Below are 26171 nucleotides of genomic sequence, written 5' to 3'. Positions count from 1 at the left end.
ATTTACTTATTCCCTGAGAATTTTATACAATGCATTTTGAATGTATTCATCCTCTCAGTTTTCCTCAGAACCACCTTCTACGCTCTCCCTCCCTACCCACCCACCTTCAGTTTTAATCATCTCTTCTAAAACCATCCAGTCCAATTATGATGCCCAATTCCTTGGGGAATAGGATCTGGCCTCTAGTTTGGTTTATCAACTGGAGGTCACACAATGAAAGAAAACTGCCTTGTCTCTCAGAAGACAATTCTCCAGCTAGTAATAAGATTGTATGAGCAACTCTTCCCATCCATGTTGCTATTTTGTCTGGCTTAAGATTACCATGCTGTCACAATCACCATAAATTTATACGTGCAACTAACCCTTTGTGTCCTTGAATTTTAATCTCATCTCTGGTTCTTAATACTTTTTTAATTTCCTGTTCCTTAAAGATCCCTGGGCTCTGGATTGAGGGGCATGATATCGATTATTATTCTGCTAAATACACATAATATTAACATGACTGCTAATAACTTATTATTACACCCATTGGTCAGTGTATCACTCAACTCTCTTCAGAGAAGCTTATTGCTTTAGGTGACAATTAAAACACAGACTCTGAACTGATTAACACCCAGACAATAAGAAACAAAGGAGCACTCAACCCTAGCTTTATGTATTTTCAAATAATATTTAAGCTTTTCAGAAACTGGATAATCAGAACCAAGATGACATAACAGTGTGGTCCGAGTAGGTCTAATTAATATGCCTAATGGCTTCTGATTGATACTATGTTCAAACAAATGTTGAACTATGCATGAGAGCAAGACATATCCAGTCTTAAGTATGATGAAAAGTGACCTAATTGGGGAAACAAGCCATTCGTTTCCTACCAGACTTTATCTCTGAAATATCTATCTCCAAATACTCCTGTAAACATAGTGTATCTCACAGAAGGAGGTAACAAAAGAGCTAGATTTTTTAAGCTTCTAGGATGACACATCTTTTGGCTGAGTATTTGTGTTTTGAGGTAGCAGCTGTCATAGTGTGTGTTTATTAGGATAGGTAGATGAGAAACAGTTGTAAGAATTTCTGAGATTACTTCACAACTATTTCCCTAAGTGAATCTCATTTGGCTAAAAAAAGTGTACTTGATATACATAGATTATAATTACTCTGGCTTGAAAGATCTACTTGTTTACAGTTTTAAAAGGTGTCTTTAAGAAAGAGGTTGGAATAGTGTAGAGACCACCTCGAATGCCTATTCCTGATAGTGAACTTGATGTCCATAACTATCCTGGAGCCTTCATCCAGTGACTGATGGAAGCAGAGGCAAACACCCACAGTTAAATACTTAACAGAACCCAAGGAACCAAGCGACAGAGAGGAGCGAAGAGCAAATTGGCAAAGAATGGGCTGGCAAAACCAGAAGAGACAGCTGATTCGAACAGGGGGAGAGCTCTTGGACCACAGACCGACAGCTGGGAGGCCAGCATGCGAATGATCCAGACCCCCTGAATGTGAGAGTCAATGAGGAGGCCTGGGCTACCTATGGGGTCCTGAGCAGTGGATCAGTGTTTATCCCTCGAATACTAGCAGACATCGTGTGTCCGTAACACAAAGAGGATTGCTCTCTCTGCCTGGACTCTTAGGGAAGTGCCTGGACCCTACCCTGAATGAAATGATAGACTCTAGATATCCCCTATGCGGAAGGAATTGGCAATAGGGTGGGAGGATGGGGGGGGATGGTGGTGGGGGTGCAGGAGTAGGGGAGGGAGAGGGAACTGGGATTGACATGTAAAACAAGCTATTTAAAATTTTAAAAAATGTTAAAAAAATAAAATTTAAAAAAAGAATAAAAAAGAAAGAGGTTGGAGAGATGGTTCAGTGTTTCAGTGCAATTCCTGCTCTTGTAAAGGACCGTGGCCTGGTTCCCAGCACCCACATGGTGGCTCACAATAGCCTATAACCTCTGTTTTAGGGGAACCGGCCTTCATGGGAGGAGGCATGAATGTGGCAAATGCACATGCATGCAGACAAAACACTGATACACACAAAATGAAAATACAAACAACTTTAATAAAAATACTCAGCCTACACTGGTCTATTTGGATAACATATATCAAAATTCTGCAACTAAAATGAAAGCCATTAAAATGGAATCAGGTATAGGTTAATTGAAGCTGTAAAGCTTTATGGGATTTTTATTGAGTTAAAAGAATATATTTAAGTGAGTTAGAGGTGACGTGGTCAGAAAGACTAGTTTGACGCTATCCAGAGAAGTGGTTTTCTGAAGTAATCCAACTAGATGGGATATTCACATTTTCACTACTCTTCACAAGACCACACACACCCTCTTGGTTTCTAGTTTAAATCATCATAGATATGACACTGGTTGTCATCACACTGAAACACATGAAACACTCTTCAGTCTTCCTTAAAACATATTTCTATCCCTGTCCACTAACACACACAAGTGCTAGGGAAAGAGTTTGTATTCCAGAGAAACAGGGACTTGAGGAGTCAGCACACAGTGGAAAGGAGTTCTTTAAAAAGCAAGCCTAGTATAATTAGTTGTTCAAACAACACAAGACATATTTGAGTACTCTGAATAAAAGTCAAAACAAAACAAAATGGTGGTCAACAGAGACTTTGGTAGCCCTTTCCTGATAAGGAACTCATATGCCTGTAAAAAGAACCTCCTCAATATTTCACTCCCGAGTCATAATAATTTACTTTCCTAAGGGAGAAGCACATTTCTACCAGCAAACATTTCAAATATCTAAGGAAAATGTCTAAAAGAATCAAAACAAAAACAGTATTTACAAGATACTATCTACTAAGGTATTTTAAATAATGTGATCTGAAAATTTGTTTCACTGGTTCTCTTATTCCAAGTGTTCAAGAATTCTGAATGAGGAATTCTTAGTTTGCTCATAGCATAGACATGCCACCACAGAGTCTTACAATAGCGTTCACTGCTAATCACCTCCAACCACCCTCACTCACTAATTTAACTGAAACTGCTCAGTTCTAGCTTCACTCCTTTGGTTGAAATATACGTTGGGGTTGAATGCACTTGGACTTTTACATGCAGCTTCTAGAATGGGTGGCACTTGAAATTTGTCAGTGAATTGTGTCACAACCTGAAGGAGATATTTACATTCTGCCTAGAAAGCAAATGAGATAAAATATGAAGGGAAATCTTAATTGAGGAAACCGAGGAGATGCAGAAAGAGGAGGGAGCATACTAAGCTATATACGAATATGAATAGATTCATATTCGTATATAGCTTAGTCTTTACTATTTTATAAGTTTTTAGAATTTATCTTACAATTCCTTTAACAAGTGACTTTTCCACATAAACTTAAATGCTTTCCTGGGAGCTTTTTTTGTCTCTCTGGGGTCTATTTTATTATAGTTGAATTATGTCTTATAGCTTTTCATTTTAAGCACATATTACTGCTCCAGGGAATATGCGTGGTCCAAGGGGATCATTGATTAATAAGCATATCTTCTCAACTAGAATATCTTACTGTTAGAATCCAGTTGATTTTATTCCACAGTTCTACAATAATAAAATTTTCTTTCATAAAACTTTAATTTTTCAGTCACTTAATTTACCATTAGAACACCAGAGCATCAGAAAACAACTTCATAATTTTGTGAAAACCAGGTCAACACAATAACTCACAAAATATATGGAATTTATTAAGTCCTTTTCTCTTTTTTCCCTTAACACATTAAAATCTCTATTTATAAGTCAATTGTACCAACTTCATACCCAACTGTGTTGACAGATAAAAAACAAATAAGACCACAAGAGTTGAGACTTGAGTTTCTTTGCAACTGCCAAGTGAAGTTAGATTCCTATACTGTTTCTTTAATGATGCTGACACATTTAAATTTCTTTTCCAGACATGCAATGTTCTTGTGAAAAAACAATGTGGAAAATTAGAAAGTGAAGTACAGGATCTAGGTATAGTTCAATGGTAGACAGTTACCTAGTGTGCATATGATGTTAGCTTTGAGTTCCTTGCACTATGAAGAGGTTTTGAGGGTTGAGTCTAATCAAGTTTAAGTAATGCCATTCTGACAGCATGAATTCTGACAGCTTCATGGCAAATACAAACATTTCTTGGAATAGAATGATAGATGGGACAGTGCAGTGTATATGAAAAGGCTGTGCCAAGGTACATTGTGACAAAAGGTGAACTGTTTTCAAGATTTTACAAGATGATAAAGAAATGGGATTTACTGACTGTTGAGGTGGATGGGAAGAGTTACCGAAAAGACATAGACTATGATGGGCACTACAGTATTCAGATGTTTATTTGACTTCACAAGTCCTATAACAAAGCTTCTGCAAAAGAAACAATTTAGAAAGACTGAAGTATATTCAAAATGCCGAAGTTAAAGCAATGCTCAGTCTTCCACATGCATGTACTTATTTTTCATTTAAACCTTTGCAGTAGAAAAAGCATGAGATTTGGGTATCACGTATCATCAATTAAAAAATTGCATTTGTGTGACCTGGGGAAAGTGGTCATCTTTCTTTTTTCCTTCCTTCCTTCCTCCTTCCTTCCTTCCTTCCTTCTTTCCTCTCTATCCATCCATCTATCAATTCTTCTCTTATACATTATATCCTGACTACAGTTTCCTCTCCCTCCATCTCCCTCCCCCATTACCATCTCTCCATATTTAGTTCTCTTCAGTTTTACTTCAGAAAAAGAGAGGCCATTTAGACTTTCTGGAATTCAGTTTCTAAACTTTTGAGATGGGTATCAGGCTGGCTGCCCCTAAGATGATACTAAATGTATTGATCTCTGTGTGTAATCCTCAGCTATTACACCATTCAATAAGGGAAATTCATCAACAACAAAAGCACCATGACTCCAGCAGCATTATCAAATTCTTTCTTTCACTGAAAGGTTCAGAGGCATTTTCACTAGGAAAAATTCTTCATAGAACAAATTGAATCAGTATTGATACTTGGAAATGTTTTTTTTCCTACTTACTGGTGGGTTTCTGCTAAGTAAGGTTGAAGGTTCTAGATCATAAGATGGTAGATAGCAAAAATGTTCTTAGGTTTTAGCATTCATTGTCTCAAACAAAATACTCAAAACGAAAAGGCAAAATTTGAGTCTAAAGACTAAAAGATCATTTGTTCTGTGTCATGGTCTGTATTAACTAACATATACCTAATATTGAATGGGGTTTAAAAGGCTCCTTATATAGTGGTATTTAATTAAAGCATAAGACATTAAATACATGGATATGAAAATGCATCCATAAGTTCTGTCCCTCAGTGATATTTTTTTATAAAAACCAAAGAAATGGTAAGAGGGCAGTTTAGGATTTTAGAATATCTATGTGCAAAGCATTCTTAACTGTATTCTATTACTGTGTTGATATTTTAGTTGGATACTTTCTGATTCTGTGAGTCTCCATATGATATTTTTTTTTGGCAGGAACTGTTTCATTCTTTTTTTTAACATTTTTTTAATTTTAAATAGCTTGTTTTACATGTCAATCCCAGTTCCCTCTCCCTCCCCTCCTCCCGCACCCCCCCCACCATCCCCCCCATCCTCCCACCCTATTGCCAATTCCTTCCACATAGGGGATATCTAGAGTCTATCATTTCATTCAGGGTAGGGGCCAGGCGATATTTTAACTTACTCTCTCTGTTGTTGTCATTAGGAAGCAGAAAGTAGAATTACCACTGTAGCAATGATCCAAATATCTGCTTTTTGTGTGGTCTTGAACAACTTGTTTAAAATATCTGTGCTTCAGTCTGCTGTTTATTACACCAGGGTGCAAAATTACGCATAGGAAATGTATGAGGTTCCTGAGATCATTAATCAGGATTACAAAATTATCATGAAAACTCTCAATGTTTACACATAATATCTTTTGAATTGTGGTTGTTGGGGTGTAAAACAGCAGTCAGTGGTGGGACTTGTAACTTAAATCTGGAATCAAATTATCAGGATCCAAGTTACCTTCCATGCTACTATCTGTGCTACCCTAAGTAAATCATTGTCCTTATCCAATAACTCAAGGAAGATAACAGACTACAGGTCATATGTTTACAATGGGAATTAAGTGAGATAAGTCAAACATTTAAAAATTTAGAGCTATGCCCCCTTTCCCTACTGTTGATATTACAGGATAGCTTACACCTGTTAATGTTAGTTTACAATTATTTTAGGCTTGGGATTTGAAGGAGGTGTTCAGACTTGGGCATCCCTTTCAGATAAGTTTAGGATTTAGATGGGATAGATATGTCTAGGATATAGGTAGATTATAACAATGCCTATCACCTTCTATGTATATATGTTACATGTGTTTGAGTTTTGTATCAAGTTCAAATCTTTTATTTAGACTAAATGGGGAATTGTAGGTGTGAGCCCAAAATATTGTTCACGCCCAAAAGGGGAGTGGACAAGGGTATGTAAAACAGGTGAGATATTTAAGGAAAGTAAAAGTTCCCACAGCTTCTATTCCTGTTTCTTGTAAGTATACTTAATATAATATATTAGACTTCTTTTTCAGATAGCAGTATTTCCATCTTCAGTTACCTATTGTACATCTGAATTTATGTGTGGCTCTGCATGTGTCTCTGTGTGTGAATGATATGGAATATAGTTTGTGCACATACATATTCAAATACAAGTGGCTCTCAGGATTTCATTCCCAATTCAAGTAGATTCTTTCCTGCTGTTCTGTCTTCATGCCCAAATCACTCACTAACATGATCACAAAAAGACCTTCTTAATTTTGTGGTTGGATGCAGTAGACTTAGTCATCATTTCCACACATGCAACATACAAGGCTTGCATTTTACCTAGGTTGTTCTCCTAAATACATCTCAGCCTGTGGTTTCTCTCAACACTGAAATAATGACATAATGTCTTTCATAAGACCACCTAGACTAAGGAACCCTGATAGTGATTTAATACCACAGAAATATAAATTCAATGATATTCAGTTGTCTCTACTTTATAAACTAATTCAGAACTAAAGCATGAAACTAGGTTGATACTCAGACATTCTACTCTTCTGTGAAATTTAGACTGCAAAGAAGGTGGAGGAAATTAACTTGATAGAAAATATTGAGTTATACAAGAAGCATGAATTTGTATCTATGAAACATATATACAATTAAATACAAGAAAGTAAAAAATATGAAATATGACTAGATAATTAAATAACATAAAAAACACAACTGGTCTATGTTAGAATTCATCATAGTTCATATACTTAGGCAGCTGTGTCAAAATGAAAGCCCTTTTAATGATGTGACAAACAAATGTTCTCCAGACACAAAGAATGGTCAGTTTTAGGAGAAGATGTGGGATCGTGGGTTGGTGGGAAACACAGAGAAATGGGAGAGGGAACTGGGATTGGTATGTAAATTAAGATTGTTTCTAATTTAAATAAAACTTTATTTGAAAAGACAGTTATTAAATATACCATGCCATGTCCATGTGATATAATCTTGTTTTTCAAGAGACTTTGAAATAAATCTCTATTTATGAGGAGAGATGATACAGAAATTTTGTCAAAATCAAACCTCTAAAAAATAAAATCTATATTTAGATGATAGCAATTGACTAAAGCAGAAAACTGTTCTGAAATTAACAGGGGAACTTCACACAGGAGCACAAATATAACAAAGATTCCTTTGCTCTACTGACCATATAGCCTTCAGAGTTATCAAGGTAATATGAAAGTTATCTACCATCTGTGTGTCAAATTTCATTTTATTTTTTGCACATCCAGTCATCTAGATTTCATAGTTTATATGAACATGTGTATTCAACTCATTGGTGAAAACAGAGAGTACTGGGTGCCTGCACCACAAATAACCCATCTATCACCTAAAGTTAAATAACTGATCATTATTTCTTCATTTAGAAATGTTGTGAAGCCCATATAACATATTTCTGTAAGCCTATCTTTTATGTATACCTGTTTCTTTCACAAAACGAATTGCACATTTTGAAACAAAAGGTTGAACTTTAAAATCAAATGCAATATGATATGACTGATAAACATTTTAAACAGTATTCCAAGAGGGATTTAGAATTCTCATGCTTTAAAATCTGAATCAGAAATAGAAATAATTAAATTGGAGAACATAGTAATATTCAAATGCTAAGTGCTGGCTTGCTTTAAATACTGGCTTGTGAATGTGTCTTATGATGTCGGTAAACAAAGTCAACCACAGAGTTTGAAGACCCCAGTCTTGACACGTTGGTTAAGCAGAATACAGATAATCAAGTCATTATATAACAGTCACAAGTTAACTAAGTGAAAGCATCTATGTATTCAATGCTCCTCATAGTGATTTTATTAAATGCATAAGACATCTATGAAAACTTTATAAACAGGTAATATATTACTATAAATTATAAAAACAATGTAAGTGAACTGTCTTCCCCATCATTCCTAATTGTGTAAATATTTAGAAAGATTCAGTAGAAAAGATATTCAAAGAAACATACACCAAAACTGTCTATAATAGGGCATTTGATGTGTTCTAATATATTTGAATCCCAATTTAAAGATAAATTCATTACTTTTATATGATCCACATTTTTCAAAATGAGAGGGATAATTTGGTTATGATGCAGGTTATTTATTGTGTAAACACATTTTATGAGCACAAAATTGTCTTATGATATACAGTATCCTTGATTAATTTTGCCCCTAGAAGATAGATAAGGGAAGATGTATTGGTTATTGTGAATTTAATTATTAGCATTCTGTTGAAAATTCCACATAAAGCAGATGTTTTAGGTTTTTGGAGAACACTTTCAAAGCCTATAAAATAGCACAGAATTTACTGTATTACCCTCACCTTCTGTGCTAGAGTATGGCATCATCACACTTTGATCTTCTATGACAAGTTGATGATTAATTGCTATACTCCAAAATATAATGACCTCACTTCATCATTAATCATTGGAAAAACATGCAAATAAAATTACATACAAAACTCATATAATATATGTGGAAAATAAGAATAATTTAAAGCTTTATTGTAATGATTAATGTATTGCTTTTTTTTCAGAAGCACAGGACTTGAAGGAGAAAATAATGAATAGTATAGAAGCTCCAAGTCCCAACCTGTCATTAACCAGACCAATGATCTGGAAAGTATCGATTCCTTATCTGTAAATTTAGATAGCTGAACTAGAGGATGTGTTTCTCTCAATTCAGTGCATTTATAGCAATAAACAATGAGGGCCTTTCCAGAAATTGAAACATCCAAGTTGGATTTTAAGCTAACAAGAATTATCATTTTAATGGGTTGCAATCATCCAGATGGTCCAAATTAGTAGGTGCAGCAAAACTGATCTTAGGTTATTCAGCATGTCAAAACTGCTCATAATTAAACTTCCAAAATATACTCACAGAGCCTGTCTCCTGCTGTACTATTAAAAGTGTGATAAATAAATCCTTGAGACTTCGACAAATAGCACTTTGGCATTGAAGCACAAGAAATTTCAATAATTAATAATATGTGGGTTATAAACATGGACTTTGCATTTCTCATTGCATTTGTAGATACAAAAAAAGCAGACAGAATATGCACATATATCATTGTGTGTTGGCTAGAGAAGAAAAGGCAAGAGGGAAGAGGTAGAAAATGAAAAGAAGGAAGAAAAAGAAGAGCTTAGGAAAAGGAGAAACAGATAAAAGAGAAGACAGGGTTAAAGAATCAGCTAGGGGTGTTTATTTAAAATAATAGTGAAAAAAATCTAATTTTATCAATGCTTTCACCAATATAGACCTCTATGATAGCTCAAAGACTTCGTGAATAAACTTTTCTAATAACATGATCCATGGGTTTCTCTCAAGGAAAGAAGAGTCAGCCAACCATACAAGCACTAACTTCATTTTTCAGTGAATATTTAACATGGACTTTGGAGCAGGGAAGTTTAGACTTAAGCACACTGCTCACAATTGAGAACAGGGAACCTGGGAGCTTCCCTAAATTCTCCTTGAAATTGGAGTTTCCTCAACAGCAGTATAACAGTAACTCCCTCTTCATAAGATTACTTGGCAGTGAAAACAGGCAATATATGTAAAGCAAACTATCTAGTTGTTTTCCTTTCAAGAAAACATGAAATAAATTTGCATATGATCAAATTCATAGTCTTCTTTAAAATAGTAGATAATCCAAAGAACTTGTTCTGGGCTTTACATAGTTCAATGTAGATATGGGAGCACAGGTCTACTCTGCGGCCTTTAACTACATTCTGAGGGATTTTGTCTGTCTTCTTATGGAAAAAAATAATCAGTCAAATTAAGACTGACGGGGGGTCTCTCTATCAAGTACTAGACCAGTTACCAGTCTTCTAAAGTGGTAAGCACTTGAGTCAGAGTAAGGAACACAGCGTGCCTAAGACTAAGAAGTGACTATAACTAAATGCTAGAGTGTGTGGGTTGGACCCTCAAATAGGAAAAATATATTCATAGAGAAACTGGTGAAACACAAAGATTAACTTAGCTGATGGGACTTTTACCATTGTTATTTACTTATGTTGTGTGGGTGTAGGACATGTTGACCTAAGGAAAGCTGTTTGGAGCATGTCTAAATTTGAAAATTAATATTTCTAAGAAGCAATCAGGACTTCCACACCCCTCTCCACACCTTCCTCTCAGTCTTGCTAATTAGGCTTCTCTCTTACCATCAAGGCTTCAGTCCTGTCTCAAATATCCCTTGGTTCTCGTAGCTACACATTATAAAAGTGATTCAAAATGTTATACGTATTCCCAGCCACATGTATCTCTCTAAGTTTCAAGTAAGAGTCAATAATAGAAAATGTATGATTCAGGAACTGTCAGTAGTGTTGGAGAGAACTTAACGCAGCTAAGTTCTAAGAATGCATATCTCATTAGCCTAACAAATTAACTGACAGTGACAGTGGTATGGCAATTAGGTTACATAAATGTATAACCATAAAGACACATCATTAGGTTATATTTTTAAACTTCCATATGCCACCCGAACTCAGGCATAAAGAAACATGCAATGCCATCTTCATGACAGATTTTCTTAATTTCACTACTTTCCCCTTCTCTCCTGACATTTCATTGAAATTTTAATACTCTATACTTTGGCATTTGACAGGTTTCCTTCAACTAACTTTGTCAAGCAGTAGCATCTGTTTTAAAATGGCAAACTATGTCCAACCATCCCATCTTCCCTTTTGTTAGATTCATGGGCCATTTTAACAAGTACCAGTTTTTGTTTTGTTTTTTTAAGTCTGTGATATCAAAAGGGTGTTTATAAACTAACCTCTGCTAAACTGCTTCCATTTGCCTTCTTTCTTTCCTTTGTACTTTTTTTTTTTCTGACAGTAGGTTTCTTTGTGCAGTCTTGGCAGTTCTGGGACTCATTTTACAGACCAGGCTGGCCTTGAACTCTGCTAAGATTAAAGGCATGATCCACCACAGCCTAACCATTTGTTTTCGTTAATGACTGATATGGTCTCCTGAAGGTGTGAGGTTAGATAAGAGTAGGTTGAATGTGAATTATCTTCACAGGGTGGTTTCAAGTTTTTTTTTTGTTTTCAATTCAGATGCAAATTCTGCATTCTCATAAGGATAGAAAATCTAACATTATTACCAGCAATGAAATAGAAGGTTATCATTAGGGAGCATGCTAAAGAGCAAATGGGGTTGCTGAGTTAGGAGATGGCTGTATGCTCTTTCCTTGCATAGGAAAATTCTAAATAGAAATGTCTTTTCTGCAGTTGGAAAACTAACAGGTTTTGATTCACAGAAGTTGGTGAGAGATATCAGCAACATGAGGTGGGACATTCTTCACTTTGGAGTATAAAAGGTAAGAAACAAAGGTGATCAAACTTTTAAATCGAGGCAATGCACTTGTGGTAGTTCATCAGTTGTCTCTCAGACTGGAATGGGTCAGATTCTGTCTTACAGTAGAAGCATCTTGTAACACTAACTCCTAGGACTGAATATCTCTTGTCTAGGGACCACATTATAACTACTGCAGAATGTTGAGGAGCAGAATGGTATCTGTGAGCTGTAAAACTGAAATGTGGGGTACCATGCTTATAAAATATTAATCTTGGAACACTTAACCCTATAAGGGCTGTCTCCCTCCTTTCAGAGTTCAGCCCCCCCCACCACTGAGAAGAAAAGGCAGAAAAAGTGTAAGTTATAAGGGATAAAGGGTACCAATATAACAGGCCTTCTAAATCACCATGAGCAAAGTTCATATGAACTCACAGAGAGTGAAGCAGCAAACGCAGAACTGCACGGGTGGGACTGCACAGGTTCTCTGCATATGAATTGTCGTTTTCAGTTTAGAGTGTTTATAGAATTCCTGAGTGGGTGAACAAGTGGGTCTCTTATTCCTGTTTCTTCTCTTGGGCTCTTTTCCTTCCGGTGGTTTGTCTTCTCCAACTTGCATGTGATAGCTTTTGTTTTATCTTGTGATATTTTAGTATTATCTCTTAGAAGTCTGTTCTCTAATTAAAGGCAGAAAGGGAGTGGACCCACATTGGAGGGAGGTGGAAAGGAAATGGAAGAAGTAGGGGGAGGGAAAAAACCTTAATTAAGAGAAAAGAATCGATTTTCAATGAAAGGAAAAATAAATAATGAACAAATGAGAGGGATTAAAAAAAGATTTTCAGAATAGTCTAGAAATAAAACTAGGTGGTGGAGCACTTGCCTCGCAGGTGCAGGTTGATGACTTTGATCTATTACTGAAAAAAGATATTCAAAGTGAGTGTGGAAACTCTTCTAAGCATGGAGCCTTCTGTGCTAGACCAGGTCTCTCACAAGCTGAGTCTGACAGGGCTTATCTGGCAGAGATAGGCTCGAAGCTTATTTCTCTTATTCACATATGAAAACAAAGTTTCTCTATGATATTAACCAAAAAACTGTATAATAGCATGCTGAGTTCCTTATCTCATTTTCATTAAGAGGTGATATCCAAATGAATAATAGTAGTGAGAAAATTGTGAACTAGAAGAAAATTAGCTGAATACCTAGTCTATGTTCTCCATTCTATAAAGAAGTTAATACATGTGTAACTACAGTTAATAGTTCTGACTTAGATCTTTTATATTCATAAGCTATGGTCATTAGTAAAAGTATAGTCTAATTATATAATACTCACTTTAATGCTATGTGTATGATAGATTCACCAAAGATGATAATGTCTTCATAAAACTCAAAGGAAAATAAACCATAAGAATATATTGTTTAATGAAAGCAAAATTGAATCAATTCATTATATACATAAAAAAATCTAACTTACTAGAAATAATGCAATGTAATCCCCCCAAATCCATGATACAAAAATAAAATTAAAGGACACCTTAGAAAGGGTTTACAAACAAAATGCCCATAAAAACAACATTTTCAGAAATCAAATTGGGGCTTGGCAAAAAATTTAATTTTTATGGTTGTATATTTGTAGATTAAATCAGTAGACCAAAGTTTCATGTATTTAAAAGAAAGTCTAGGAAAAGATGAAGAGAGAAAATACAAACTATATATTGAAAGAAAAATCCAAAAGGCACAGTTTGGTGGGAAAAAATACAAACAAGAAAATGGCCAGAGCCAAAGGGGCTCTTTTGTACTATTAAATGAAATGAAAAACACTCAGCTATTTTTTAATAAAAAGAGAACACAGGTCACCAATACAAAAGAGTCAAAAAGGACAATGGACATGGGTAGTATAAGAAAGAGAATATCACGAAGATCCTATGGGTATGGGAAGTATGATAAGAAATACAATGTGAAACTTTATGCAAATTTGATTCTTAAGGAAAAGAAAAATTTATTAAAGTATACATCTTCCTCAAAACTTTCCAAGAAAAAGGTGAAGCTAAACTTTTAAAACCCATAGCTATGAAATTCTAGGCTTACTAAAAACTTCCTGAACAGCAAACATTGGGCTCAGAAATTTTACATGAAAATTTTAGCATCCACTTGAGACAGGAAGTAGAAACAGGCTCTCTTTATGCTCTTTCTTTCCTACTCACTTTCTCTGGGGTAGACAGGACTTTTCCTGTCTTCTTCTTCTCTTCTTTTTCTCCTTCACCCCACATCCATCTCTGTGTCTCTTTACCTCTTTGCTGTTTCCTTCCTTCCCCCTTTCCAGGACAACTTCTCACTAAAGCTCTGTCTGCCTGGCATGTTTGTCCCTGCCTCATTCAGCCTTGCCTGACATGGAATCCAGCAAGGACCCCCATGCGATTTATCCTAACAATAGTTATAGTACAAAGAGAAGTGAGTTAATTATAGTAAAGGCATAAATAAGGAAGCTAATAAGAAAAGCACATACATATAAACTGTAGCAGCCAACCAACTAGGCTAACAGCTTAGATACTGCTGGATTGAGTACTACTCATTAAGTACTCCATTTTCCAGTTCACTTTGCTCTAAACTTTGAGCACAATGTGAGATCTATCCATCAGATGTGCTTGTTGAAACTTGAATTCAGGGCTGGACAGAGTGGACAGAAAAATACACCTTACAGATTCTAGGGTATTAGCATTGACAACAAAGAGGGTAGTTCTGGTCCAGTGGCTGAGTAGTAGCCTCTGATTTCATGAGATGGTCACATTATCCCAAGAGCAGCTGCTACTTTGGCAACAGAAACCTGGGTTGCAATTCTGGGAGTCAAATCAGAAATCTCAACCTAGTTTCTATTTCTTCTGTCCTCTCAAGAATTCTGTAAGTCAAATTAATCTCCCCTGCTTAGAGTCTAGTTACACAGAGTTCTATTTGCGGCAGCCAAATCTTAAGCAATACTTTCACTTTCTGGTCTATGTAGGTACACACACACACACACACACACACACACACACACTATATATATATATATATATATATATATCAATTTCATATCCTCATATGTTTGATATTTAGCATCCTCAGGAGATTAGGTGAGGTTAAGTCTGTGTATAACAGCAACATGGTACCATGGTCAATGCTCTATTTCACATATAGTGATTCTTTACGCTTATCATGAAAATCATCATGGGGTAATTAAATAATATCGGCTGGATTAACAGTCACAGTGATTGACAAAGGGTTATGGAGTACACTTGCAAACCATCATGAAGAAAGAGATTTGACTTTCAAAAACCAAAACACCAACCAACATTACTTAAGGCCCAGGAAAATTGAGAAACCTTCGAGAAGTATTGCTTGTGAGTCAAATTTAGGATGTGTCAGAGTTCAGTAGTCTGTGATTTTTCGAATGAAAACAAAACACATAGTCTGCTGCTAGGAAAGTCTGTGGGTGTGCTTACAGCTCTCTATTAGGAGGCTCATAACATGCTTTCTCAAGTGCTCTCCAGTTTTCAACATAAACACTAAGCAATCCACAGCAGTGGCAGTGTCCCCTAATCCAGATGGAGTATCAACTGAAGGCCAACAAAGAAGAGACGTTACCCATGGAATGATAGCCTTATTGACAGCATTACTCAGACTAAAGAGAAGCTAAACAAATGGGCTTGCTGTCCTCCCCCCCTCCCCATGAAGCTTGAGCACCAAAAGCCTACACTGCATTTTCAGAATAAGTAGACAGATTCAGAGCAGGAATCAACTTAGTAGCAGAAGCTTTAAAAAAGGGCGGGGTGTGGGGGGGATAGGTATCAGATTCTGAATGGTAAAGATGCTCAATGCAGATTTCTGAGCAGAGCATCACTAAACACCCACTGTCCTGGCTCTCGGGGACTCATTTTGTCCTTATGAAAATACTTCTTTTTGGAATCTGTAGCCTTGCCACCTTTGTACTTCTTAACCAGAGCAACTGTTTACCAAACATGGCCAGAGGAGTGTGTTTGTTACTCTAGCATCCTTTAGCCAAGAGACATCTTTCATACAGCTTTAGTTTGAAATCACTGGGTTCATGATGCTCGAGTTTTATATAGCATTTATATCTATTTTCTTACAATGTTACAGACTAAAAATCTAATGCGGGATCAAGTATATCACTAGAAGATCTATCTCCAGTCTCCAAAATTCTGGATGCCAAAATTTCTCTCATTCACACAAAAGGCTTGACTGAGGCCAGAAGTAAATCACACACCTGTGGTGTGCCCTATATGTGGGCATGCAGTTACCCTGACATACTAGAAGTTCCTGTAAACTTTTTACTCGGTGAACTACATCAGAAAGAGCCAAATGATTTGTTAAGGGCACTGAATTGAACAAGTAAGATTTCCACTTGTGAGAGTGGGAAGCACTCGTTGGGTTTTCCAACAAAGCTAATAAAATAGTGTTTTCCTTCACAAATATAAGAATAGTCATTTGAATTCTAATGTGCTTCAGGTTTCTTTCCATTTTGTGATTTTTACATAAAATACAGGCACCTAAAGATCTTAAAATAATAAATATTACAGAACCCTAGAAGATATTAACATAACGAATGTAGGGTTTTATTATTCTTGTCTATGTACTGGTGAATATAACAAGAGATAGTATTTAGGAGTGGAAAATATTTGACAGACACGCTACCTAGTCACACAGATATCTTGCCTTGCTCCATATCTGTTTCAACATTATAGTGGGTATAAGAAATTGAATTTCCTTTTATAACTATAGTCTTCCTTCTCTCAGCCTATGGTATATATTGGGAAAGCATTGCCCACATAACCTAAATGCTACTATCCATACAAAAATATTCTGATCAAGTAATAATGAAAATCATTATTCCTGGAATGATGTGTACACTCCACAAAACAGTATCAAAAATACTTTAAAATTTATATTTTCTATGGTGGGAATGTTAAACGTATATGAATCCATCTTGTGTTTCAGTGTCTTTCAACAGAATTCTTTGGAATGAGGGAAATCTTATCTGTCTGCTCTGTCCTATACAGCAGCTCCAAGTTACTCAGCGATTAGGCATACAAACATAAAGAGTATAACAAAGGAATTGAATGTCTAATTTTATTTTATTTTTCTCAATACAAACTTAACTACAAGGTGTTGGAGATATAGATCAGGCATTAAGAGCACTGGCTGCTCTTCCAGAGAACTCAACTTCAATTCCCAGCACCCACATGGCCGCTCACAACTGCCTGTATTTCCAAGATTTGACACCCTCACACAGACATACATGCATGGCAAAAATCAAATGCACACAAAATAAAAATAAATAATTTTGAAAAAATATTAACTTTATATATCATATTGGACAGCATTATGATTATACTCTATTCATAAATATATGTACACATATATGTGTATAATATTAAATTACTGTGTTTATTAATAGACTTTGTCATATATAAGTCATGTTTCTTTAAAACAGAAATAACTTATCTTCTGCAATAGATGACTGGTCAAATTAAAGGGCATTCCAAGGGGAAATAGGTGAGTGTAGCGACTGAGCAATCAAAACTAGAGATTTTAGAAAAAAATTGAAATTAAATGCCTAACTTCCAATGGAAAAAGTTCACTAGTAATAATTACTTTTTAGTGACTATTAATATGGAAGTCAAAAGTCAATGAATTTTGGTTCATTTCTGTGGTAGGTGGATATAGGAGTTCTAATATTCATTCCGTGGGAATTGCAGGCAGAGAAAATAGGGAATATATAAAGAGCTGATTAATCACAGGTAAAAATAATTAGCATTTATTTAAACTGGGGAGAAAGACATTATTGAGTCAAAGGGTTCATAGCTCAGATTACGAAACACCCTTCACATCCTAGGTGGTGCTTTTAAATGATAGGAGAACTGAACAGCAGAATTATAGTCCAGACATCAAAGAAAGAGATAACAGCTGCCCAAGATGCTCAAAATTCTAAATATGCCTGTAGGACTTGTTTATGGGCACTGGGGGCTGATAACTATCAGCCTAGATCACAGTCCAACAAAACATCAAACACAGCAAAAGCGGGAAGGTACAACCTTGCCTTCTGCAAGCCTAGATAGAATTTAGAAACTATCACATCTGAACAGCAGTGACAGCTGAATATTATCCAGTGACTCAATGATCATTGTAATTCTCTGGGCTTCTTCTTTGGTAAATAATAATAATTAGGCTTCAATGGCATTTCGATGGTATATTTTCAATTGAAAGTAATTCAAGGATTGTTTAATATTCTGGGTAGCCTTATTACTTAACACATCACCACTCGCTGTCCAGTACAGATATAGTCACAAACACACTCTTTTCTACTGAGCTTTATGTGGAGAAAGAGATTCAAAAGAGCTTAGATTCAAAAGGCACAGACACAACGACAAAATGTATTCCAATAAGGAAATTTTGAGGAAACAATGATAGATAGCTAAATAACAGTACACAAGCAGAGAAACACACACACACACACACACTCACACACACACACACACGCACACACACACTTAGCACAGATATGATTTTTTTCTTTTCCCAAGTAGCACTTCTCATTGAGGTGTATGCAGATGGACTCTGCAGAGTTACATAAACCAGTGCTGCCTTATCATCCTTTAATTAAACTCTTTCGGCTTTTGCTGGTGCCAAGTAACCCTCATCCCATAGCTACTTAGAAACTTTCTAATCTCATTACTTCCCTAATAAGATAATTTCTTCATGTCCAGTAAATGGTCTTGCAGCATACAGTCACCCATTTGATTTTTACTAGCTATAATTACTAAAGAGGTTTTCTTTAACTTTTCTGGCATCTTTAGCAGTGGTCTATCTTTTTTGTTCTCTAGATCATATACAGGAAACTTCCTTAAGAGGTAATAATGCATTTATTATTTGAATGCTACATCCTTCTCTCCCAGAATCAATTTTCTTTCCTCAAGGTAAAAGAGTCTACACAGATCCAACTCCAGTTTCATCTACTGGGCCTTGCTGTCTGTTTCATGTATTATTTACATTTATGTTTCTTTCAGGTGTTCTGATTGCTAGATCTATGTCTTAAAGTGTTGTGTCTTTACTTGAGTTCAATACTGTAGGAGCAATTTGATAATGTCAACAATGATATCATTAGGACAAGAGCATTGCCTAGAAATTCACTAGTCCAAGCATGGCACAGAACTTTTACCTTGCTTGCCTCGGTATCTCTAAACATAATAGTATTGTATGGCTAATAAACGAGAGTTTGAATAACAGCTGCTGATACTTGGTTACTTCAATGAAGAAGCTGTATTAATTATTCTATCTGTATTCCAAAACAGGCCCCGTCACTGTATCAGTTTAGACCAGAAACCTATCTGTTCACTACCTCCTCTGTTCAAGAATTTCTGACTTATTTTAAGGTGATGCTGATCTTATAGTAGTTATTACCTAGGTAGTCCATACTGACCACCTAGACTTCTCAAGATAGATTTCAAGGCTTGTCCTAAATACTCTTTCTTTAACTTACAGTATTGAGTAATTTATCCCACCAATGTTGTTTAATTTATAAGATCATTGTATTTTATTCTTTCCACTGTATCTCTAATATTATGGTGCCTAGTAATTAATGTCTAATGAATGTTTAATGACAAAGTAATTATTAAATAAATGAACAGTGAATTCCTTACTCAAAGCTTCCCAGACATAGGTTATGCCATTCTTTTTGAACGTGAGCCAATATACTTATTGTTAGCATGCTGATAGATAATAATGATTTAACAATATTATTGGACCATTGTAATTTTAAGACTACTAAGAGAAAAGAGAGGAGGAAAGAATGAGTAGGAATAAGAGAAGGAAACATGAATGGAGAGAGGAAAAGAGAGGAAAGGAAAGAGTCTGATAACTCCCTTGACTACTAAAGGAAACAATTGGCCAAGGGAATTATCACCTAGATACCAGGCATCATCCAGAAACTTCCTGTTTAAGGAATAGAACTTAAAAACATTTAGCAAAATACTGAAAATGCCAACATATCACATGTATTTTCAACACAGCATCGTTTTCATTTCTGCAATAACAATTAACTATCTAGATAAATCTGTTAAGTACCAATTACCTTTAGGTTGAGGCATTGAGAAAAGAGATGACTTAATCTGGTCCATCCAATTTCAGTGGCTTTATTAAGACATGCTAATGATCTATGATCACATCAGTCAAGTTATTCTGCCTCTTAGGAACTAAATGATACTGAATAAATATTTTTGGGTCTGTTTCCCTGGTTATAAAGCATAAATATTACCAAGTACTTCATTTCACATAGCAACTAGAAATAGAACTGAAGAATATAAATTGAAATAATATTCAGTGTTAATTTTAAAAATAGGAATTTTCAAGTAGTAATATAACCCTTGAATGTTGCCTGTATTGCTGTAGCTGGCATTCCTTATTTAAAATAAAAGGAACCAGGTTTTTTTTCTTTTGTGAGAGAACTACAAAAGATCAGTGAGAGTCTTCCATCTGTGCGTAACTATGATTCTTTATGAGCCCAGTAAAATTTTACCTCCAAAAATATCAACATAATAAAAATAAGTGTTACCCAGAAGCAAACTTTTTTTCTCACTGAGTTTCTGAAACTGCATACAAATTTGGTCTTTGAGAAATATTGTACCATAAGTTAAGCACATATAACATGCAATGCTATTCCAAAGAGATTTACATAAAATTAATCATTGAAATCCTATAGGCCAATTATATGAACTATTTTTTAATGCAAAGAACAAATTTGGAAATAATGACGTTAGAGTGTAAGCATGCAATTAGTTTCTTTACAAGGGTATGTAAATTTAATTAAGCCTAGAAGCAGTCTTTTATAAATGAGTAAAAATATGCACAAAGTTTCATCTATGTCTGCTCAGAGCAGTGATTTGGAGTCATGCTGCTTGTCATAGCCAACATTTTCTCAAAGGCAGAAAACATCCTCTCAGTCAGCCACTTGCTGTACAGAACAGTGGGTTAAAATTGTCTGCTTCCAACTATGGACTGGGCTAAACTACAAAACTGTTCCAAAGTGTTGTTGAAGAAAAATGGATTAAAACTTCCTTTCCCTTAACGTAGCTATATGTCTGGATTGCAGAAGATTAAAGAATCAACATTGTAGCCCACCCTGCAGGACAGATGACTAACTCATCATTAAGAAATTCATAGTGCAGAACAACAAACACATTGCTAAACAAGTCAACATCATAAATAAAATAAACAAATGTGTACACAGTGGCACATACATATGCAGGAACACATGAGCACATACAAAGAAACCATCTTGCTCACTCTATGTTCTTTGATCTTTCACAAGGAGATAAAAGCTTCCAACACTGCAAATACTGCTTCAAAGCAAAAACAAACAAGCTAAATCCATGGTTGACCCTACAATCAGTCTTCATGGCCACATCTTATATTCACTTAATAACTGTAAGGGATAACATTAATGAGTTTTAAGGACAATCAGGGTATTTTGTGATGTGCTGGCACCTTCACATATTTTCTCAAGCTTGTTTTAACTCTTTGCACCAATTTCAGATTTTAAATTCCTGAATAGCCTGTGATGTCCTTCATGGGTATTAGTGTCTTTTTTTTAATTGACAAATTACTTTTTTTTCTAAATATGCTCCACAGGATTTAGAGATAGATGTAAGAAGGTGGCAGCATCATGGAGGGGAGAGGCTGTCTTTATCTGCCTGGAGCAAATTTCAAATACTCCTCTCACAACTTGCAATACCGTTGATTTAGACACGATCCTGCATAGCAGGTCATTGTCTAAGGTGATTCTCAAACCAGGAGTCTAGCCCATCTGGATTCTCAGATACTTACAGCTTTCAATCTCCAAGGTACAGTTTTGTTCATCCAGTGGATACCGCCTTAGGTCCATCATGCAGGCAGCCGTAGTTGTGATTCTAGAAGAAAAATGGCAATATGTGTTGTTAGTGTTTAAAGCCAAGAGCAGAAGAGACAAAAATGAAAACTAGCGCTCTCAGAGATTGATTCCTAGCCTAAGTTTTCCTGAAAGGGAGTGATGAATCTTTTGAAGACTATTTTCCTTTATAAATCTCCTGCTGGCTTCTGAAGAGACTGGACAATGTAAGTATCCAACGGGCTGCTAACTACTTGAAACTAAATCATCTACTTGTGTTTCTAAGGCAATTCTCACAAGTCTCCAGAATGCATTGAGGGTGAGATAGTTCTAGCTGTATCTAAGGTGACTGGCGATTGTAACAAAAAAATTCCACTGAGTCTCAAATTTGTTTTATTCCATTCTTCCTTAAGACTCTAAATTATAGTCTTCTTCCAGTCTTAGTTTGGATCTATCATGTTTCAAGCTTTTCTACAAATCACATTGTACTTTGTAAGCATCATCATTAATATACAACACAAGCCCTTCTATCTATGCCTGATTATTCTGTCATAAGCAATTTGATATTCTCTTGGTCACTTAGAGCGTCTTCTTTGATCTTATACCAGGCAGGAATTGATATGCTCCTTCGGCATTTAATTTCTTGGTCATTGTTTCACACTGATGTTTGTACTGACAACCTACAAGGAGTCACAAACCTTAAAATTGTAAATGATTTACAATGTTTCAACACAATATCATTAAAGATTATAAAGCTCTAGACTCAGGTATGAAATCCAGTTTTGTGCACAGAAGCTGAGTGTTCAACACATAGTAGGCTCTTTAAATATGAGTGTCTGCTGAAGGAAACTACAAACAGAAATTAATACTGGAGTTGACCAACCCATATTTACCCTATTATGAGGATCTCTGAGCTCTGCTAAAAATGGAAAAAATGAGATTGAACATTGTCCTGGAAGAAAGAGTGAAGGCTAAACTTTCTAAACTGAAATCATATTGTGAGGAGTTAAACCATGTAGCCTCATTCTGGGAATACACTCAAGTGAATCTGAGAATTAACCCACAGCACATACCAGGAATATGCTACGTTTCTTCATTTTAGTTCAATTGTTGTTTATGGCAAAAATGATCCCCAGAAACGGTTTCTTGTTGATTTCTTCCTTTATCTAGTGAGTCCTATTGGTCATTCTTCCTTAAGTCTCTACCATCCTATCTATCTCCTCTGAGTCTGTCCTCAATGCTTCATTTATAGTTCAATGCAGGAGCTGGACCTCATTACTTTCCTATCTGTCTCCCTGGTTCCATTGTCCACACAAAACATAAAGCCTCTGTTTAGAAATTTTAGTGGGTCTTCCATGGGAATCCTAAGCTCTGACTTTTCTTACTGTGTCCTCCACACTCTGTTACTCTTCCTTTCCCATCATCGTCTCCTACTATGTCTTCTTGCAATGTCTGTCAGTATTCATCTCTGTTCTCTCTGCCTACATCATGCTTTGCCCCGTGCCCCACCCTGGTCTTCACAGAGTCACTCTTTTCTCATCTGTCACTCAAACCCAAGGTCCTGGGATAAGACCCTACCGAGCAGCTTACCCAGGGTGATTGCCTTAACTCCTGCTCCATCTTAGCTTTCTGTTCACTACCTGCAAGCAATTGCCACAATCTGGAATTAGCTTGCTAATTGTTTCCTCAGAACAGTGTTTTTCTTTCAATAAGCTCCTTATAGGCATAAACTCTGCTCGATTCACTGCAAAGACACTCAATAAATATTGGCTGAATGAGAAAATACATTAATTTATAATGAGGCCAACAGTTGGATTTGCTCATTATAGGTCTTTGCATTTGAAAGATTATTTTATTACACTACTTATTTTTAACTTAAAATGGTAGGGTGTATTAGGTTAGAGATGTTCCTTTTATGGTTTTTACAATAAATGGAATTTAATTAATTTAAATTACAGGACATAAATTATACTAAAGTTATTTTATCAATTCGACTGTCTCATCTTTCAATGAGATTTATGCTATATTTAAATTCTATGAATTATATTAAAACTAATATTCACATTTAAATTTTAGTTTATTCTGGCCTCTTGATACTTGGATGGATTTTTTTTCTTGACTCACTATTTCTTGTTATAATCTTTGTGTGAACTGATGAACTAATACACTGTGAATTTCCACTAATCTACAGATTATGAAAGGAAATGAAATTGAGGAAAGGATGGGCATATCATATCCCAATGTTGTTATGTAAAACAGTTGAATAGATATCACTCCCCCGAAACTAGGGGGAATTAATTACTTCACCTGAAATATCTAATTCAAAACACACAAATGTTACAGAGGCATAACTGCAACTTTAAAAAATGAGAGAAGTACGTTCAGAAAGCCAACTGTGTAATTGAAGTGAAGTTTATAATTGACGCTGTAGGTTGTGTTTCACACCTCTGATGATACATATTCATGGCAAATGACACCCATGACCTATGTTATATATGCCAGGAAAAACAAATCCACTATGGCTATGACAGGAGGAATGAGTTTTCTCATGTGTAAGAAGTTCAAGATCAAAAGTAGAAAGTCTGAGACAAGACTGGGATACACATGTTGTCTAAACAACAACAACAAGTAAAAGACGTTTTCTCACACTATTCATATTGTTTATTCCTTTTTATTATCTACTTGTTTCATTTTACTATTTTTAAATATTATAACTCTATTTTTAAATATTATAACTAAGAAAGCTAATAGATACTACAAATAGTTTATATTCATTGTATGCAAATATTTTTGTGTCTTCTATTTGAGTAAAGTCAAAAGTCGTGTACCATTTTAAATTCTGATCATGTCATCAAGGACTGGTGTCCTCAGACAAGCTAGTGGCATCCTCTGACAAGTGGAAAAACTTGCCAGCAAAGTTGATCATAGGATAACAAAAGGAAGTTATATGCAATCTGCCAATGAACAGATGTCAAGACAACTCATTTCACTGAAAAACAAAATTTTTTCCTCAAAATGAATAAATGTAGAACACCACATGTGTCCACTGACAGACAACAAGGCAGAAATAATGTACCTGAATATAATAGTCACACTACAAAGATATAGAACATTGCTACTCTACATGCTTATCATGAACCTGGATATGTCCCAAGTGTTCAAGGAGTTTAGGAACCACATGTTTGTCTTATTTACATTTCAAACACATATGCCTGACACATGCCACTAATACAAGGTAAAATAATAATAAATGACCAAACAAAATAGAGAAAGATATTCCAATGTAGGCACTGATTGACAAATTAAGAATTTTAAAGTGATGCTTATTATGGGCCAAATATAACTCATCAAAGAATTTTTTAAAATTCTGAAAATTAAAATCATTTTTAGTGAAGAAACTACTGTGCAATGAATCCCATTCACAAAACACAAGAGGCAAGCATCCATTTCTTATTTATGATAGGTTTGAGATTCTCCAAAAAGTGCAAAAGACAAAATCTCAGTCCTAATAAATATCCTTAGCATCATCAACAAGCCTTAAATCACTCAACACTATTACTAGGTGTCTTTGAAGAGAGGCTTGCAACCTGTCATAAAAAATGTCTCATTGAAAGACTACAAGATCAGGAAGATCAAGGAATTTTTCTATGAGTTTTGAGTTTCCTAGCAATATCAGAAACTACATCCACAAATTCTCACCAACATCACTATCCAAACGTGAGCTGAACCAAGACTCCTCTAATAGAAATGCCAAATTGGACCTGGAAAAACTCAACCCTAGAAAAGGGCCTATGGGCAATAAAGGAATGCTGAGAGCAAGAGAATTAGTCTTGCCCCAAGGAAGAACACACATTAGTTGGTTATCTAATATCAAAAAGTCACCTCTGAAAATATACCAATAATATTGTGCAGACTAGTTAAATTTTAAGATTTAACAATATGAAAACAGCCTTAGTTTTCGATCAAAGAAATCAGTCCACCTCCAGAATATACCTTACTTACTTTCAATTAGACCATTGGTGGTCTAATTGAAAATGTCATCTATAATACTGAGCTCTTTTCAAGAATAAACGTTTTGCTTAGAAATGCCTATATTTTATTTGGACTAAGAGATCATTGGTAAACTTCACTAGTCATCAGCAACCACTTTCCTATAATTCCTTGTGCTATGAAATATTAACATGGAGCAACAAAACCAAATATATAGCATATATAAGGATTCACTAAGTCATTTATAAATCAAGAAATACAAATGTTAACCCAATCTAATTAAACCTTTGTATCAAAGTGCTAATTGATATTTTTATAGTTCTAGAATGTATGTTTTCATTCAAAGAATGGATATAAAGATGGCTACTAAGCAGAAATAGATGCCCTCTTTCCTTATGAAAGATGAAAAACTTGGAATCACAAATAATGTGACACATCATAAATCTTGCATTG

The 26171-nt window shown here is 35.4% G+C and overlaps 1 protein-coding gene across 1 annotated transcript in view; it reads right to left on the bottom strand.

The window, feature by feature from the left end:
• Positions 1 to 26171, bottom strand: part of Gabrb2 (gamma-aminobutyric acid type A receptor subunit beta2) — a 221053-nt gene that overhangs the window by 76489 nt on the left and 118393 nt on the right. The window contains exon 6 of the mRNA XM_005071932.4: positions 21689 to 21771. Within this exon, the coding sequence (XP_005071989.1) occupies positions 21689 to 21771 (83 nt within the window). The remainder of the gene's footprint in view (positions 1 to 21688; positions 21772 to 26171) is intronic.

The sequence above is a fragment of the Mesocricetus auratus genome, unplaced genomic scaffold (assembly GCF_017639785.1).
Source record: "Mesocricetus auratus isolate SY011 unplaced genomic scaffold, BCM_Maur_2.0 Super-Scaffold_100007, whole genome shotgun sequence".
NCBI classification, from domain to species: Eukaryota; Metazoa; Chordata; class Mammalia; order Rodentia; family Cricetidae; genus Mesocricetus; species Mesocricetus auratus.
The sequence above is the reverse complement of the archived record's forward strand: the minus strand, read 5'-3'. Positions and strand labels throughout refer to the sequence as shown.